The sequence below is a fragment of the Salmo trutta genome, chromosome 25 (assembly GCF_901001165.1).
Source record: "Salmo trutta chromosome 25, fSalTru1.1, whole genome shotgun sequence".
Lineage (NCBI taxonomy): Eukaryota > Metazoa > Chordata > Actinopteri > Salmoniformes > Salmonidae > Salmo > Salmo trutta.
In genome coordinates, this window is record NC_042981.1 from 25198875 (window position 1) to 25219136 (window position 20262).

The 20262-nt window shown below is 41.9% G+C and overlaps 1 protein-coding gene across 1 annotated transcript in view; it reads right to left on the minus strand.

The window, feature by feature from the left end:
- The window catches only part of LOC115162232 (potassium voltage-gated channel subfamily H member 5), a 71402-nt gene that overhangs the window by 42685 nt on the left and 8455 nt on the right, over positions 1–20262 (minus strand). Inside the window, exons 3-4 of the mRNA XM_029713349.1 lie at positions 18911–19340; positions 4468–4667 (exon numbers count right to left, since the gene is read on the minus strand). Of these exons, the coding sequence (XP_029569209.1) occupies positions 4468–4667; positions 18911–19340 (630 nt within the window). The remainder of the gene's footprint in view (positions 1–4467; positions 4668–18910; positions 19341–20262) is intronic.

A 20262-nucleotide genomic window follows, 5' to 3' on the forward strand; every position in this document is an offset into this window, starting at 1 on the left:
ACCTCCCACTCCTCTTTCTATTCTGGTTAGAGACAGTTTGCGCTGTTCTGTGAAGAGAGTAGTACACAGCGTTGTATGAGATCTTCAGTTTCTTGGCAATTTCTCGCATGGAATAGTCTTCATTTCTCAGAACTAGAATAGACTGACGAGTTTCAGAAGAAAGTTTTGTTTCTGGCCATTTTGAGCCTGTAATCGAACCCACAAATGCTGATGCTCCAGATACTCAACTAGTCTAAAGAAGGCCTGTTTTATTGCTTCTTTAAATCAGAACAACAGTTTTCAGCTGTGCTAACATAATTGCAAAAGGGTTTTCAAATGATCAATTAGCTTTTTAAAATTATTAACTTGGATTAGCTAACACAACGTGACATTGGAACACAGGAGTGATGGTTGATGATAATGGGTCTCTGTACACCTATGTAGATATTCCATAAAAAGTCAGCTGTTTCCAGCTACAATTGTAATTTACATCATGAACAATATCTACACTGTATGTCTATTCAAATTTGATGTTATTTTAAATGGACAAAAAATTGCTTTTCTTTCAAAAACAAGGACATTTCTAAGAACCTCAAACTTTTGAATGGTGGTGTATGTCCTGACTAAACTTCCACAACATGACGGTACTATCTATCATAGTAGTAGATGTGAGTTTGTCTTTCAAACAATCCTCTTGTACACAGCTAAAAGCTAGCTAGCTAACATTAGCCAAAGCAAGTTTTCTAGCTAGCTACTGATATTTCAACCTTAAATAACAGTACATATGAAGATGTAAAGTAGGCCTCAATTTTTATCTTAGTGTATAAGATATTGTTGAAAACAAGTCAAGGTTGGAACTGTTGCTGTTAAAATACAAGTAATCATTTTAAAACAGTTGAAGTTGGAAGTTTACATACACCTAAGCCAAATACATTTAAACTCAGTTTTTCACAATTCCTGACATTTAATCATTGTAAAAATTCCCTGTCTTAGGTCAGTTAGGATCACCACTTGATTTAAAAAATGTGAAATGTCAGAATAATAGTAGAGAGAATGATTTATTTCAGCTTCTATTTCTTTCATCACATTCCCAGTGGGTCAGAAGTTTACATGCACTCAATTAGTATTTGGTAGCATTGCCTTTAAATTGTTTAACTTGGGTCAAACGTTTTGGGTAGCCTTCCACAAGCTTACCACAATAAGTTGGGTGAATTTTGGCCAATTCCTCCTGACAGAGCTGGTGTAACGGAGTTTCTAGGCCTCCTTGCTCACACACACTTTTTCAGTTCTACCCACAAATGATCTATGGGATTAAGGTCAGGGCTTTGTGATGGCCACTCCAATACCTTGACTTGACTTTGTTGTCCTTAAGCCATTTTGCCACAACTTTGGAAGTATGCTTGGGGTCATTGTCCATTTGGAAGCCCCATTTGCGACCAAGCTTTAACTTCCTGACATGTTTCTTCAATATATCCACATAATTTTCCTGCCTCATGATGCCATCTATTTTGTGAAGTACACCAGTCCCTCCTGCAGCAAAGCACCCCCACAACATGATGCTGCCACCCCCGTGCTTCACGGTTGGGATGGTATTCTTCAGCTTGCAAGCATTCCCCTTTTTCTTCCAAACATAACGATGGTCATTATGGCCAAACAGTTCTATTTTTGTTTCATCAGACCAGAGGACATTTCTCCAAAAAGTACGATATTTGTCCTCATGTGCAGTTGCAAACCGTAGTCTGGCTTTTTTATGGCGATTTTGGAGCAGTGGCTTCTTCCTTGCTGAGCGGCCTTTCAGGTTATAGGTTATAGGACTCGTTTTACTGTGGATATATATACTTTTGTACCTGTTTCCTCCAGCATCTACACAAGGTCCTTTGCTGTTGCTCTGGGATTGATTTGCACTTTTCGCACCAAAGTACGTTCATCTCTAGGAGACAGAACGTGTCTCCTTCCTGAGCCGTATGACGGCTGCGTGGTCCCATGGTGTTTATACTTGTGTACTATTGTTTGTACAGATGAATGTGGTACCTTCAGGCATTTGGAAATTGCTCCCAAGGATCAACCAGACTTGTGGAGGTCTACAATTTTGGGATTTTCCCATGATGTCAAGCAAAGAGGCACTGAGTTTGAAGGTAGGCCTTGAAATACATCCACAGGTCACCTCCAATTGACTCAAATGATGTCAACATGGCTAACATGAGTAAAACATTTAAACGTGTTAATCCCCGCAAGGCTGCTGGCCCAGAAGGCATCCCTAGCCGCGTCCTCAAAGCTTGCGCAGACAAGCTGGCTGGTGTGTTTACAGACATATTCAATTGCTCCCTATCCCAGTCTGTTGTCCCCACATGCTTCAAGATGGCTACCATTGTTCCTGTACCCAAGAAGGCAAAGATGACTTAACTAAATGACAACCACCCCGTAGCACTCACTTCTGTCATCATGAAGTGCTTGAGAGACTAGTCAAGGATCATATCACCTCCACCTTAAAGACCACCCTAGACCCACTTCAGTTTGCATACCGCCCCAACAGGTCCACAGACGATGCAATCATCATCCCACTGCACACTGCCCTACCCCATCTGGACAAAAGGAATACCTATGTAAGAATGCTGTTCATTGACTACAGCTCAGCATTCAACACCATAGAACCCTCCAAGCTCATCAAGCTGGAGGCCCTGGGTCTCAACCCCGCCCTGTGCAATTGGGTCCTGGACTTTGACAGGCCGCCCCCAGGTGGTGAAGGTAGGAAACAACATCTCCACTTCGCTGACTCTCAACACTGGTGCCCCATAAGGGTGTGTGCTCAGCCCCCTCATGTACTCCCAGTTCACCCACGACTGCGTGACCATGCACGCCTCCAACTCAAATCATCAAGTTTGCAGACGACACAACAGTAGTGTGCTTGATTACCAACAATGACGAGACAGCCAACATGTCAGGAAGTTAAAGCTTGGTCGCAAATGGGTCTTCCAAATGGACAATGACCCCAAGCATACTTCCAAAGTTGTGGCAAAATGGCTTAAGGACAACAAAGTCAAGGTATTGGAGTGGCCATCACAAAGCCCTGACCTCAATCCCATAGAAAATGTGTAGGTAGAACTGAAAAAGTGTGTGTGAGCAAGGAGGCCTAGAAACCTGACTCCGTTACACCAGCTCTGTCAGGAGGAATTGGCCAAAATTCACCCAACTTATTGTGATAAGCTTGTGGAAGGCTACCCAAAACGTTTGACCCAAGTTAAACAATTTAAAGGCAATGCTACCAAATACTAATTGAGTGTATGTAAACTTCTGACCCACTGGGAATGTGATGAAAGAAATAGAAGCTGAAATAAATAATTCTCTCTACCATTATTCTGACATTTCACATTCTTAAAATAAAGTGGTGATCCTAACTGACAGAAATTGTGAAATACATTTCAACTGAGTTTTCGGCTAAGGTGTACGTAAACTTCTGACTTCAACTGTATATTTGTTAACACTGCAATGTTTTCATTTGTTGGCTTTATGTAAGCTATTTTTACATAGTTGTCAATGACAATATAAATTACGTTTTAGGTTTGTATCATTTTTAGATTAGATTTGGATAGACTTGATTAACCACAGCAATGATTTTGAGATATGAAGACATTATTATGAATTACATGACTGTCACAAATATGTGCATATGAAAACCATAACTGGAACACAGATTGGTAGAAATGGTAAGATAAATTGGCATTCAACAAGAGAAAGGTTGCCAACTCCTCGTGAAGCCCATTACCTGCAATTTCAGGAGAGTAATGGCAGAATCTGCGAAAGCCAGCAAGGACAGGAGGAGAATAGTTGGTTCAGGTTAAGTTTTTTTTTTTTCTCTGGTGCCTTCGAGGCATTTGTCTTATTTCATCAAACCATAAGCTTTAAGCATCAGACAAGCTTAATGCATATAGTTGATTTCATTAAAACGCATAGGATGTATCTATATATGAAAAATTACACTTGAATTTCTTTTGACCAATCGAAAGAACAGATTACTTTCGATCGACAAAGATTTTAAAAAATTGTCTGGGACAGCCCTATTGTGTGTTCTGCTATACCTCTGTGTGATGTGATCAGTTTATTCCAGTTCAGAATGAAAATGATTTCTTGTATATTACCAGCAACAGTTCCAACCTAGACAGATATGTAAGACTGTTATTAATGGGGGAAAATAAACAATTGTTATTTCTATAGGCATTTCATTGTTATTTGTTTTAGTCTATATTGCATTTGTTTTAGGCATAAGGGCATAATTAAATGTACTGATATTTACATGTTTTAATAAGCTTGGGTACCAGGAAACACAGAATTTCTAATTTGGGTCCGAGGCTGAAAAAGTGTAACACCTGCTCTAACCCCATGCAGCCCTCCTGTGCTTTAACCACACGGAGCCCTCCTGTGCTCTAACCCCAGGCAGCCCTTGTGTTAGATGTTATCACTCCGGGGTCCAAGCTCAGGGCCATGGCTCACCATCTCAGTGTCGATGCCCTTGGACATAGACCATGTGGAGACGATGGAGTCCATCAACCTCTCTCTCAGCTCATTGGGCACCTGGTAGAGCTTGAGGAAGTCCCTCACATCGGTCAGCATCTTGTGTTTGCGGTTGGTGTTGGTGTACATCTGCTGGAAGATGGTGGTCACATTTCCAAAGATGGCGGCGTACAGAAGAGCTGGAGAAGAAAGGAATACAGTTGTCATAAGATTAAATGAGCTGAAGTGAGTGGTAATGACAGGCAGGGCCGGTTCCAGGAATAAGCAACATAAGTGGTCGCTTAGGGCCCCCGGCCGCTAGGTAGCACCCGGAACTCAGTTTGGGTTTCAACATACTATTGAGAGTAAGAATATTATAATACACCAGTTGCAATATCAAAATGTGGTTATATAAACTAGTAATCCCAGCCAAATACAGACAGAGCACACAGAGAAAGTGCCCAAGGCCCTGACCTCCATGGGAACTCAATTGATTTTGTTAGTCATTCTCCCTCAGTGCTGTTTATGATGAGGGAGGAAGACATTCTTTTTTATGAGCATGGCCTTATTTCTGATTTCCTATGCCAGGTAATAGTGAAGGAGATTGATAATTCACTCTTGATAACTCATTGCTATATACCAATATACTGAATGATGGAGGCCCTCAAATTCTTCCTCTCCAACTGCTTAAGCGATGTGCCTACAAATTATATAATTGCGCTTGCACAATTAGTGCTTACTAAAAAATATAATATTTTATAAATTTTACTATCTACAGACTTTTGGAACAGAAATGGGAACTCCATTAGCTCCCAACTATGCAAGTCTATTTATGTGGAAATCGAACTGGATATTATTTACATTAATAATCCTAACAAAGATCATGTTAAATATTGGACCCGCTATATAGACGATTGCTTTATGATCTGGACGGGTTCCGAAATTAAATTAATATCTTAACTACACAATCAATTTCCTTCACTATAGAAAATAACATTAACTCTATACATTTCTTGGATGTACTTGTTACAAAGAAGGGACCATCTCTAAGTACGACAGTCTACAGAAAACCAACAGATTAAAGTACTATATTGACAACCCCCTAAAAAGAGGTTTACCAGCAAGCCAACTTCATAGACTGTGTTGCATCTGCGACAGAGGAAGAATATGATAGAAAATCAAATTCTTTCCTTAAGCGTTTTCGCTTGAGAGGATAACATTACCCCGATACCTGGCTTGATAAAGCTAAAAAATAAGTTCAAAGCTTGAACAGAAGTCAATTACTTAATAAATCCCAACAAAAACATAACAGTTGTTTTCTGTAAACTATATACTTACTTTCAATGATAGCCATAATGTCATCAAGTCTATTGTTATTAAACATTGGCACAAATTATCAGACTCCTCTTTAAATTCTGCTTTCCAGAATCCACCTATAAACGATCAAGAAATCTATCAAACATATTGGTTAAATCAGATGTGGTCAGAGAGAGAAAAGAGACGTTCATAAAAGGATGCTTCGCCTGTAGATATTGTTCCTCTTGTAGCACCATAAGGAAATGTTCTAACATTAGGACATATGAGATAAAGTCACGTACACCACCGTTCAAAAGTTCCGAGCCAATTAGAAATGTCATTGAAAGAAGAGCACATTTTTTGTCCATTAAAATAAAATCTAATTGATCAGAAATACAGTTTAGACATTGTTAATGTTGTAAATTACTATTGTAGCTGGAAACAGCTGATTTTTAATGGAATATCTACATAGGCGTACAGAGGCCCATTATCAGCAACCATCACTCCTGTGTTCCAATGGCATGTTGTGTTAGCTAATCCAAGTTTATCATTTTAAAAGGCTAATCGATCATTAGAAATTCCTTTTGAAATTATGTTAGCACAGCTGAAAACTGTTGTTCTAATTAACCTTTTGAGGATAGGGGGCAGTATTGAGAATTTTGGAAAAAATATTTTCCCATTTTTAACTGCCTCCTACACCAACTCAGAAGCTAGAATATGCATATTATTGTTCAGGTTTGGATAGAAAACACTCTGAATTTTCTAAAACTGTTTGAATGGTGTCTGTGAGTATAACAGAACTCCTATGGCAGGCAAAAACCTGACAAGGTTTCAAGCAGGAAGTACCCTGTCTGACAAGGAGTCGTGCGTCTTGCATCTTTTTATTGAAAAGTAAGGATCTTAGCTGTAACGTGACAATTCCCAGGGCTCCAATAGGCTCTCAGAACCCGCGAAAAACCTGAAGGTTTACGAGGGAGCCTCAGGCTGAAACACATTATCACCTTTTGTAAGTGGCTGCTCAGAGGACCTTTGAATGAGGCGCGTGCTCGAGTCGCTCCTGAGGAGAAATTTTATTCGGCTGTTTAGGCTCAATGCATACTCCCGGTCGGAATATTATCACTTATCTACGAGATAAATGGCATAAAAATTGGTTTTAAACAGCGGTTGACATGCTTCGAAGTACGGTAATGGAATATTTAGACATTTTTGTCACGCCAATGCGCCATGCGCGACACCGTGAAGAAGCATTCTGATAGTGTCTAGAACTCACGAACAAAACGTCGCTGTTTGGATATAACGATGGATTATTTGGGACCAAACCTACATTTGTTATTGAAGTAGAAGTCCTGGCAGTGTATTCTGACGAAGAACAAGCAAGGTAAGAACATTTTTCTTATAGGAAATGTGATTTTGGTGGAGGCTGACCTGGGTGGGTATCTAAATAGCTAGCCCTGTGATGCCGGGCTATGTACTTAGATTATTGCAAAATGTGCTTCATCCGAAAAGCTATTTTAAAATCGGACATATCGAGTGCATAGAGGAGTAATGTATCTATAATTCTTAAAATAATTGTTATGCTTTTTGTGAACGTTTATCGTGAGTAATTTAGCAAACTGTTAGTAAATTCCCCGGAAGTTTGCGGGGGTTATGCTTTTTCTGAACGTCACATGCTAATGTAAAAAGCTGTTTTTTGATATAAATATGAACTTCATTGAACAGACATGCATGTATTGTATAACACAATGTCCTAGGTGTGTCATCTGATGAAGATCATAAAAGGTTAGTGCTGCATTTAGCTGTGGTTTGGGTTTATGTGACATGATATGCTAGCTTGAAAAATGGGTGTCTGATTTTTTCTGGCTGGGCACTCTGCTGACATAATCTAATGTTTTGCTTTCGTTGTAAAGCCTTTTTGAAATCGGACAGTGGGGTTAGATTAACGAGATTCTTGTCTTTAAATAGCTGTAAAATAGTCATATGTTTGAGAAATTGAAGTAATAGTATTTCTAACGATTCAAAAATCGCGCCACTGGATTTCAGTGGCTGTTACGTAGGTGGGACGAGTTCGTCCCACATGCGCCAGAGAGGTTAAAGAAGCAATAAAACTGGCCTTCTTTAGACTAGTTGAGTATCTGGAGCATCAGCATTTGTGGGTTCGATTACAGGCTCAAAATGGCTAGAAACAAAGAACTTTCTTCTGAACCACATCAGTCTATTCTTGTTCTGGGAAATGAAGGCTATTCCATGCGAGAAATTGCCAAGAAACTGATGATCTTGTACAACGATGTGCACTACTCCTTTCACAGAACAGCGCAAACGGGCTCTAACCAGAATAGAAAGAGGAGTGGGAAGTCCCGGTGCACAACTGAGCAAAAGGACAAGTACATTGTTAATCATTGCAATCTACTGCAAAGATAGCCTGCAGAGTTCTGTATTACTATCCAAGTCTGTACCCAAACAATTCGAGCTTCTACTTCTAAAAATGCACCTTTCCAGAAACAGTCTCTCACTGTTGCCGCTTGCTATAGACCTCCCTCTGCCACCAGCTGTGCCCTCAATACCATATGTGAATTGATTGCCCCCCATCTATCTTCTGAGCTCGTGCTACTAGGTGACCTAAACTGGGACATGCTTAACACCCCGGCCATCCTACAATCTAAGCTTGATGGCCTCAATCTCACACAAATGATCAATGAACCTACCAGGTACAACCCCAAATCCGTAAACACGGGCACCCTCATAGATGTCATCCTAACTAACTCGCCCTCCAAATACACCTCTGCTGTTTTCAATCAAGATCTCAGCGATCACTGCCTCATTGCCTGCATCCTTAATGGGTCTGCGACCAAACGACTTCTGCGAGCAGGCCTTTCTAATCGACCAGTCAGTAGATGATGCCTGGTTATTCTTTAAAAGTGCTTTCCTCACCATCTTAAATAAGCATGCCCTACTCAAAAAATGTAGAACTAGGAATAGATATGGTTCACTGATTGGTTCACTTCAGACCTGTCTGCCCTTGACCAGTACAAAAACATCTTGTGGCGTTCTGCATTAGCATCGAATAGCCCCCGTGATATGCAACATTTCAGGGAAGTTAGGAACGAATATACACAGGTATTTGGAAAAGCTAAGGCTAGCTTTTTCAAACAGAAATTTGCATCCTGTAGTACTAACTGAAAAAAGTTCTGGGACATTGTAAAGTCCATGGAGAATAAGAGCACCTCCTCCCAGCTGCCCACTGCTCTGAGGCTAGGAAACACTGTTACCACCGATAAATTCACTATAATTGAGAATTTCAATAAGCATTTCTCTACGGCTGGCCATGCTTTCCACCTGGCTACCCCTACCCCGGTCAACTGCCCGGCACCCTCCACAGCAACCCGCCAAAGCCCCCACCATTTCTCCTTCACCCAAATCAAGATAGCTGATGTTCTGAAAGAGCTGCAAAATCTGGACCCATACAAATCAGCCGGGCTAGACAATCTGGACCCTCTCTTTCTAAAATGATCTGCCGAAATTGTTGCAACCCCTATAACTAGCCTGTTCAACCTCTCTTTCGTATCGTCTGAGATCCCCAAAGATTGGAAAGCTGCCGCGGTCATCCCCCTCTTCAAAGGGGTTGACACTCTAGACCCAAACTGCTACAAACCTATATCTATCCTACCCTGTCTTTCTAAGGTCTTCGAAAGCCAAGTTAACAAACAGATTACCGACCATTTCGAAACCCACGCACCTTCTCCGCTATGCAATCTGGTTTCAGAGCTGGTCATGGGTGCAACTCAGCCACGCTCAAAGTCCTAAACGACATCATAACCGCCATCGATAAGAGACATTACAGTGCAGCCATATTCATCGACCTGGCCAAGGCTTTCGACTCTGTCAATCACCACATTCTTATTGGCAGACTCGACAGCCTTGGTTTCTCAAATGATTGCCTCGCCTGATTTACCAACTACTTCTCTGATAGAGTTCAGTGTGTCAAATCGGAGGGCCTGTTGTCCGGACATCTGGCAGTCTCTATTGGTGTGCCACAGGGTTCAATTCTCTTGCTGCTGGTGATTCTCTGATACACCTCTACGCAGACGACACCATTCTGTATACTTCTGGCCCCTCTTTGGACACTGTGTTAACTAACCTCCAGACGAACTTCAACGCCATACAACTCTCCTTCCGTGGCCTCCAACTGCTCTTAAACCCAAGTAAAACTAAATGCATGCTATTCAATCGATCACTGCCCGCACTTGCTCGCCTGTCCAGCATCACTACTCTGGACGGCTCTGACTTAGAATACGTGGACAACTACCTGGGTGTCTGGTTAGACTATAAAATCTCTTTCCAGACTCACATTAAGCATCTCCAATGCAAAATTAAATCTAGAATCGGCTTCCTATATCGCAACAAAGCATCCTTCACTCATGCTGCCAAACATACCCTCGTATAACTGACCATCCTACCGATCCTCGACTTCGGTGATGTAATCTATAAAATAGCCTCCAACGCTCTACTCAACAAACTGGATGCAGTCTATCACAGTGCCATCCGTTTTGTCACCAAAAGCCCCATACACTACCCACCATTGCGACCTGTACACTCTCGTTGGTTGGCCCTCGCTTCATACTCGTCGCCAAACCCACTGGCTACAGGTTATCTACAAGTCTCTGCTAGGTAAAGCCCCGCCTTATCTCAGCTCACTGGTCACCATAGCAGCACCCACTCGTAGCACGCGCTCCAGCAGGTATATCGCACTGGTCACCCCCAAAGCCAATTCCTCCTTTGGTCTTCTTTCCTTCCAGTTCTCTGCTGCCAATGACTGGAACGAACTGCAAAACTCTCTGAAGCTGGAGACTCATATCTCCCTCACTAGCTTTAAGCACCAGCTGTCAGAGCAGCTCACAGATCACTGCACCTGTACATAGCCCATCTGTAAACAGCCCAGCTACCTTCCTCATCCCCATACTGTATTTACTTATTTACCTTGCTCCTTTGCACCCCAGTATCTCTACTTGCACATTCATCTTCTGCACATCTACCATTCCAGTGTTTAATTGCTATATTGTAATTACTTCGCCACCATGGCCTATTTATTGCCTTAACTTACCTCATTTGCACGCACTGTATATAGACTTTTGTTTTCTTTTGTTCTACTGTATTATTGACTGCATGTTTTGTTTACTCCATGTGTAACTCTGTGTTCTTGTATGTGTCGAATTGCTATGCTTTATCTTGGCCAGGTCGCAGTTGCAAATGAGAACTTGTTCTCAACTAGCCTACCTGGTTAAATAATAAAAAAAATAATGTAATTAGAGTGTCTAGTTTGAGAAACAGACCCCTAACAAGTCCTCAAATGGCAGCTTCATTAAATAGTACACGCAAAAAAAAAAAAAACGTCAACAGTGAAGAGGCGACTCCGGGATGCTGGCCTTCTAGGCAGAGTTGCAAAGAAAAAGCCATATCTCAGACTCGCCAATAAAAATAAAAGATTAAGATGGGCAAAAGAACACAGACACTAGACAGAGGAACTCCGCCTAGAAGGCCAGCATCCCGGAGTTGCCTCTTCAATGTTGACTTTGAGACTGGTGTTTTAAGTAGAGGTCGACTGATGAATCGGAACGGCCGATTAATTAGGGACGATTTCAAGTTGTCATAACAATCGGTAATTGGCATTTTTGGACACCGATTACATTGCACTCCACGAGGAGACTGCGTGGCGGACTGGCTACCTGTTATGCGAGTGCGGCAAGGAGCCAAGGTAAGGTGCTAGCTAGCATTAAACTTATCTTATAAAAAAAAATCCTAACATAATCACTAGTTAACTAGTGAGACTAGCAGAGTCAGGATATATGCAACAGTTTGGGCCGCATGGCTCGTTGCGAACTAATTATGACTTAACAATGAAGGTTGTGCAATATAACAGCAATATTTAGACTTAGGGATGCCACCCATTAGATAAAATACGGAAAGGTTCCGTATTTCACTGAAAGAATAAACGTTTTGTTTTCGAAATTATAGTTTCCGGATTTGACCATATTAATGACCTAAGGCTCGTATTTCTGTGTGTTATTATATTATAATTAAGTCTATGATTTAATAGAGCAGTCTGACTGAGTGGTGGTAGGCAGCAGCAGGCTCGTAAGCATTCATTCAAAAAGCACTTTTCTGCATTTGCCAGCAGCTCTTCGCTGTGCTTCAAGCATTGCACTGTTTATTACTCAAAGCCTATCAACTCCCGAGATTAGGCTGGCAATACTAAAGTACCTATTAGAACATCCAATAGTCAAAGCTTTATGAAATACAAATCGTATAGAGAGAAATAGTCATATAACTACAACCCAAAACTTCTTACCTGGGAATATTGAAGACTCATGTTAAAAGGAACCACCAGCTTTCATATGTTCTCATGTTCTGAGCAAGGAACTTAAACGTTAGCTTTTTTTACATGGCACTTTTACTTTCTTCTCCAACACTGTGTTTTTGCATTATTTAAACCAAACTGAACATGTTTCATTATTTATTTGACACTAAATAGATTTTATTGATGTATTATATTAAGTTAAAATAAGTGTTCATTGTTCATTCAGTATTGTTGTAATTGTCATTATTACAATAATTGTCATTATTATAATTGTCATTATTATATATATTATTATAAAAATTGGCCGATTAATCGGTATCGGCTTTTTGGTCCTCCAATAAATCGGCATCGGCGTTGAAAAATCATAAATCTGTCAAACTCTAGTTTTAAGGGTACTAATTGAATGAAGCTGCCACCTGGGGCAACTGATTTGTGACTTGCCCTTCGTGCCCGCTATCATACTCCATAATTCTGTATCTCTTTGTGACTCATTTGTATACAGGTAGATCATAGAGGCCACATTTCTGATTGGCAGATGAGTGGCAAACCTGATTAGAAGAACCTGCTGCTCATCTGTTGTTCTTTACAAATGCTGTTTTTAATTAAAGCAAATTGTACCTACACACTGAAGAAGGCAGTAAAGCCGAAACGTCTGTGTACGCTTACCCTGATGCAGAAAAAAAATGAAATTTGAATAATCAAGGTGACAGACATTGACACATTCAATACCACCTTGCACACTCTTGCCTGAATCTAGCTGATCTAGGGTGTAATTATTAGTCAAACAGTTGCAAACGATCGTTTCTGTTGGACAAATTCAGGTATGTTTATCACTGTTTCGTTCCATTTGCTTCTGTTTAAGAAACGTTTTTCAACAGAATTGGCAGAATGAATACACCCCTGATCACACGCAAACACAGTTCACTTTCATAGAAGCCACATACAAATAGCATGGTCCCTTTGATAGTTGTATAATTCCTTCTCACATCTATGCGCTCTCCTCCTCTCACCTTTTCCCTACGCTTGTTCATTTTAGTGCACAGCACATCAGCAGTCTGTGACCAGGCGAAAAACCTTTCCAAGCCCAACCTTCATATCATAATCGCTACACACAGCCTATATCGTAGTCACCATATAACGTCATTGTCAACATAGCTACTAGAAGTAACGTGCTAGTAAACCCGCTACAATCATGCAGTACAGTGTACAGTCAGCAGCTCAGCAGTTACACCGGCGGACCCTGGTGACAACACATTAATAAAAACAAAAGCTTACCTTGACTTGGAAGAATTCCAGTGTTGGATATCCATAGCCGGCTAACTAATATAGCATCACTCTCTCTGTTTGAGCCGGGTGTTTTAGTAGGATAAACTATCTAGCTGCATTCTCTAGCTAAGAAAATTAAAAATATATATATTATGAAATATATATATGTTTTAGTGTCTTCTTCGCCTTCATTTTTCCAACACCATCATTAAGTTTGCTGACGACACAACAGTGGTAGGCCTGAACACCAACAACGATGAGACGGCCTATGGGGAGGAGGTCAGAGAACCGGCAGTGTGGTGCCAGGACAACAACCTCTCCCTCATTGTGAGCAAGACAAAGGAGCTGATCGTGGACTACAGGAAAAGGTGGTCCGAACAGGCCCCCATTAACATTGACGGGGCTGTAGTGGAGCGGGTTGAAAGTTTCAAGTTCCTTGGTGTCCACATCACCAACAAACTATCATGGTCCAAACATACCAAGACAGTCGTGAAGAGGGCACGACAAAACCTTTTCCCCCTCAGGAGACTGAAAAGATTTGGCATGGATCCTTAGATCCTCAAAAGGTTCTACAGCTGCACCATCGAGAGCATCCTGACCAGTTGCATCACCTTCTGGCATGGTAACTGCTCGGCATCTGACCGTAAGGCGCTACAGAGGGTAGTGCGAACGGCCCAGTACATCACTGGGGCCAAGCTTCCTGCCATCCAGGACCTATATAATAGGCAGTGTCAGAGGAAAGCACATAAAATTGTCAGAAACTCCAGTCACCCAAGTTATAGACAATTTTCTCTGCTACCACACGGCAAGCGGTACCGGAGCTTCAAGTCTAGGACCAAAAGGCTCCTCAACAGCTTCTACCCCCAAGCCATAAGACTGCTGAACAATTAATAAAATTGGCCACTGGACAATTTACACTGACCCCTCCCCCCCTTTTGTACACTGCTGCTACTTGCTGTTTATTATCTATACATAGTCACTTCACCCCCACCTACATGTACAAATTACCTCAACTAACCTGTACCCCCGCATACTGACTCGGTACAGGTGCCCCCTGTATAAAGCCTCGTTATTGCTATTCTTAGTGTCTTACTTTTTATTTTAGTCTATTTGGTAAATATTTTCTTAACTCTTCTTGAACTGCACTGTTGGTTAAGGGCTTGTAAGTAAGCATTTCACGGTAAAGTCTACACTTGTTGTATTTGGCCATGTGACAAATAAAGGTTGATTTGAATATGGGCCCTAGAAGAAAGATGTTGCCCAATACCTTTCACAGTAGTCATTTTACCACAGAACCCTAGAGCAGGGGTAGGAAACCCTGTTCCAGACGTGCTGCAGGTACTGAAGGATTTTGTGCCAACTAGGCACCACACCAGGAGTGCGTTCAGTTCTCTTGAATGTTTGCTACTTTGAGGAACGGTTTGTACTGAACGTCACGTTTTCCCAAAACATTATTGTACGTTCTTGAACAGACTTTGAGATACATTTGATCCGTTCGGTGGGTGTGCGGCTTGTAGCAATAAGTGATGTAATTAAAGGGCTGCAGTGTATTTTGAACCCACAACCCAACCTTTCCGTGTTTTTCAACTAGTCGTTCAGTACAGCAATTGAAAGTTCTATTATGTTTTAATGTACTGAACGCAGCCCTGACCAACTAAACGAATTGATCAATCAAATGTATTTATAAAGCCCTTCTTACATCAGCTGATGTCACAAAGTGCTGTACAGAAACCCAGCCTAAAACACCAAACAGCAAGCAATGCAGGTGTAGAAGCTAGTTTTTCTAGGAAAAACTTCCTAGAAAGGCCAAATTGATCAGTTCAGTGCCTAAATTCAACACACCTGGTTGCCTACCCCTACCCTAGAGGTATTAGTCAATGCTTATTTTTAATTTAACCTTTATTTAACTAGGAAAGTCAGTTAAGAACAAATTCTCCGGCCAAACCCGGACGACGCTGGGCCAATTGTGCGCCGCCCTATGGGACTCCCAATCATGGCCGGATGTGATTCAGCCTTGATTCGAACCAGGGACTGTAGTGACGCCTCTTGCACTGAGATGCAGTACCTTTGACCGCTGCGCCACTCGGGAGCTGAATATTGTATGCGAATTTCCATATATCAATGACACTAACAAAAAGGTTAAATTGTTCAGCAACATGTGTAGTAAATGCTAACATGGCTTTGGTGATGAAAGGTACATAATGCATATATTGTCATCAGGCCACTGCATGCTGTGACATGGACCTGGATAGTGACACATCCTTCTGTCATACTGAACGCCGCCCAGTCAAATGCAATCAATTAACACGTTGTGGCATTGATCAACCAATGGTGTGTTAGATACCACCCTCATACGTTTGCTTGACACCCCTCATTATCATATTGGAGGACAGAAATAAATAAATCATATAAATGAATAAAATGAACGAAAGAGGGAAAGAAAGGTTATTGATGGATTCAATAAAATGTTGTTTTTATTGCTCTCGTATTCTCAGTTTGTCAGTGTCAAAGAAGCCTGTCATTTGGATCATTTGTGAGGTATAAAAAAGATTCTGCTTGAGTTTCCAGTCATCTAAAATCATGAATAATTGCATTAAATGCATTTCTTTCCCATGTGTAAACTTCTGCAATCACCTTGAGGCTACTGCTCTATGACAGTACGCAAAAGAGATGATAATGCATGCAATGCTTTATTATGAAGGCGATTCTTTTTTCATCCGTTCCGGTACCTTAGAGGCCAACCAGGTCACCTTCATCTCTGGCTCACTTTTTGTTCCGGCACCTCCAAATGTACAAATTAAGCACTGTGCATACTTCTGAAGGCAATACTTACCGGTCCTTGAATAATGGTGAGCAGGTACATCCTGTAACAGCCCTATGAACAAAGGTTGAAATGCAGCCAGAGTGCCTGACCCCCACTGTCTGCAATTATACTTAACCTCTTATTGGCACCTTTTTTTAAATGTTCGCCTAAAATGACATACCCAAATCTAACTGACTGTAGCTCAAGCCCTGAAGCAAGGATATGCATATTCTTGGTACCATTTGTAAGGAAACACTTTGAAGTTTATGGAAATGCGAAAGGAATGTAGGAGAATATAACACATTAAATCTGGTAAAAGATAATACAAAGAAAAAGTCAACCCTTTTTTTGTATTTCTTTTGTACCATCATCTTTGAAATGCAAGAGAAAGGCCATAATGTATTATTCCAGCCCAAGTGCGATTTAGATTTTGGCCACTAAATGGCAGCAATGTATGTGCAGTTTTAGACTGATCCAATGAACGATTGCATTTCTGTTCAAACTGATGTATCAAGACTGCCCAAATTTATGGAATAGTCTGCCTACCCATGTGAGAGACGCAGACTCAGTCTCAACCTTTAAGTCTTTACTGAAGACACATCTCTTCAGTAGGTCCTATGATTAAGTGTAGTCTGGCCCAGGGGTGTGAAGGTGAACAGAAAGGCTGGAGCAACGAACCGCCCTTGCTGTCTCTGCCTGGCCGGTTCCCCTCCCTCCACTGGGATTCTCTGCCTCAACCCCTATTACAGGGGCTGAGTCACTGGCTTACTGGTATTCTTCCATGCCGTCCCTGGGAGGGGTGCGTCACTTGAGTGGGTTGAGTCACTGACGTGGTCTTCCTGTCTGGGTTGGCGCCCCCCCTTGGGTTGTGCCGTGGCGGAGATCTTTGTGGATTATACTCGGCCTTGTCTCGGGATGGTAAGTTGGTGGTTGGAGATATCCCTCCAGTGGTGTGGGGGCTGTGCTTTGGCAAAGTGGGTGGGGTTATATCCTACCTGTTTGGCCCTGTCCGGGGGTTTTATTGGATGGGGCCACAGTTTCTCCTGACCCCTCCTGTCTCAGCCTCCAGTTTTTATGCTGCAGTAGTTTGTGTCAGGGAGCTAGTGTCAGTCTGTCACATCTGGAGTATTTCTCTTGTCTTTTCCGGTGTCCTGTGTGAATTTAAATATGCTCTCTCTAATTCTCTTTCTCTCTTTCTCTCTTTCTCAGAGGACCTGAGCCCTAGGACCATGCCTCAGGACTACCTGGCTTGATGACTCCTTGCTGTCCCCAGTCCACCTGGCCGTGCTGCTGCTCCAGTTCCAACTGTTCTGCCTGCGGCTATGGAACCCTGACCTGTTCACCAGACGTGCTACCTGTCCCAGACCTGCTGTTTTCAACTCTCTAGAGACAGCAGGAGCGGTAGAGATACTCTCAAAGATCGGCTATGAAAAAGCCAACTGACACTTACTCTTGTGTTACTGACTTGTTGCACCCTCCACAACTACTATGATTATTATTATTTGACCATGCTGGTCATTTATGAACATTTGAACATCTTGGCCATGTGCTGTTATGATCTCCACCCGGCACAGCCAGAAGAGGACTGGCCACCCCTCATAGCCTGGTTCCTCTCTAGGTTTCTTCCTAGTTTTTCCTAGCCACCGAGCTTCTACACCTGCATTGCTTGCTGTTTGGGGATTTAGGCTGGGTTTCTGTACAGCACTTTGAGATATCAGATGATGTAAGAAGGGCTATATAAATACATTTGATTTGATGTGCCTAATTTATTTATTAATAACTTTTCATATTCAAAACTGTGCACTCTCCTTAAACAATAGCATGGCATTCTTTCACTGTAATAGCTACTGTAAATTGGACAGTGCAGTTAGATTAACAAGAATTTAAGCTTTCTGCCAATATCAGATATGCCTATGTCCTGGGAAATGTCCTTGTTACTTACAACCTCATGCTAATCTCATTAGCCTACATTAGCTCAACCGTCCCGCAGGGGACCCATCCTGCATGATTACATTTTCCCCCACTGCGAGTCAGACTGCAGACTCTACGCTTTCAGCACCGCATAAATCACTGTGAGAAATAAAACAATTACAATAAAAAAAGTGATTGCCAGTTTGGGTCGATGGGAAATAAGAATCACAAATAAATGAGTCAGGGAGATAGCCCACAGGGACGATTTGAACAGTGATAATTATGGAAATGATGTGAGAATCAGTACAAAAGCAACTTCTAGGTAATTTGAATGGAGAAAAACTGGTGATTTTGGTTAGTAACAGTAGAGGTTCAACTCTACTATGAAACACCTGCAGAATATCCCTTTTACACACCCACACTTGTGCTAGGTCCCCCTGACCCGTTGCCATCGCAACATGTCCAAATATACCACCATGCCATTAATGTTTCCATGGAGTGCATTCAATTAGAAAAGGAATTTCAGTAGGAGAATACAACGAAGAAAAATGAGGTATGAAGAGACAGGTCTTTTCAACCTACTTAGCCCTGTGATACAAGTTACCACAGCCAACATGCTGTGCTCCTAGAGAAAGGAGAGCCTAAACTCAGTTGCAAAATTATCGCATCAATTCATGCGATTTATAGTGATATGGATTTTTTCCATATCACCCAGCCAGCTCTACTCTTTACTATCAGTTATCTCCCTGGAACAGCTGCCGACCCAACCAACCAACACCATGGAGAAGAAAAAACAACAAAGCCCATTTACTTACATCCCACTATCATCATGGCCACAGAGAAGATCTTCTCTCTGTCCGTGGTGGGGGCGATGTTGCCGAACCCGATGGTGGTCAGACTGGTCATGGTGAAGTACAGAGAGGCGATGTACAGAGAGTTTTTCCCAGGGCCGCCCTCCCATTGGCCTGAGCCACTGGCATTGTAGGAGTACGGCGAGCCGAGGTTGATGGCTAAGTGATAGAGCCAGCTGTCCGTCCTGATGTTGTTGGTGACCTCGTCGATGACCTCGTAGTGTCCAATGCTGTACCAGATGCAGGCCATCCAGTGGGCCACCAGGCCAAACACACACATCAGTAAGACCAGTACAGCTGCTCCATACTCCAAGTAGTGTTCCAGTTTATGGGTCACCCGGCCTAGATGCAGCAGGCGCACCGCCTTCAAATAACTGAACAGTCTGCGAATACCCTGCAAGAGACACAGAGAGGGAACATGGTAAAGGGTTAGTTAGGGTCAGGGTCATTGGGCAAAACTACATGATATGTGTTGACATGTAGCACTAACCCCCTTCCGCCCTCAAATTAGCATGATGTAATCAACCCAACTGGACCTGGGGTACAAAAACATGGATACATTTCCATCTCAGTAAATGTCATCTAAATAAGGCTAAACAATGTTCTATGAGTGGAGCTGAATAGGATAAAAGTAGTCATAATTGCAGCTTTCCCACTAGTTTATAAAACAGAATATATTGCCTCAAAAAAACTGAATACAGATGTAATTTAGCCTTCATATCTCACTTCACACAAAATTGATGTCTCTGAATCAAACAGCTCATCTTGCATTCAGAGATCTCTCTTCTGATGTAAGCAACACATGTTCTCCAAAGTGCTTGTGTTCTGTCTCTGTAATAACACAATTTTCCCAGAGAGGACACAAAAGCAGTTGGCTGAGAAAACAAGCAGACAACAAACAAAAGGATTCTGCTAATATGGAAAAGAGGAAAAATACTCTAGTAGCTTGCATCGTGTAAATTGTGCTACTGTATCTACATTATCTCTGCACAAACTGAAGCACAGGTGGAAGGCAGGGGAGTCTCCACAAGGCAACAACATCCAGAGATTGTAAACATTTCACTAACATGAATCTCCATACGCTGCTTTTATCAGATGAAGTATTGCAGCAACATGAAAGTACATAAAAGACAAATGTTCTATCCACTAATATGACATTAAAGAAGTCAGTGGAGGAGCTGTACTGTAGCTGTGGGCAGCTCTTACTAACATGCCACCATCCCCATCATCGCCTCCCCTCTGTCCCTCTTCTCATCTCTCCTCTCATCCCCTCTTCTCTCACAGCATCAAAGGCTTCCCCTGAGACCCCAGCTCAG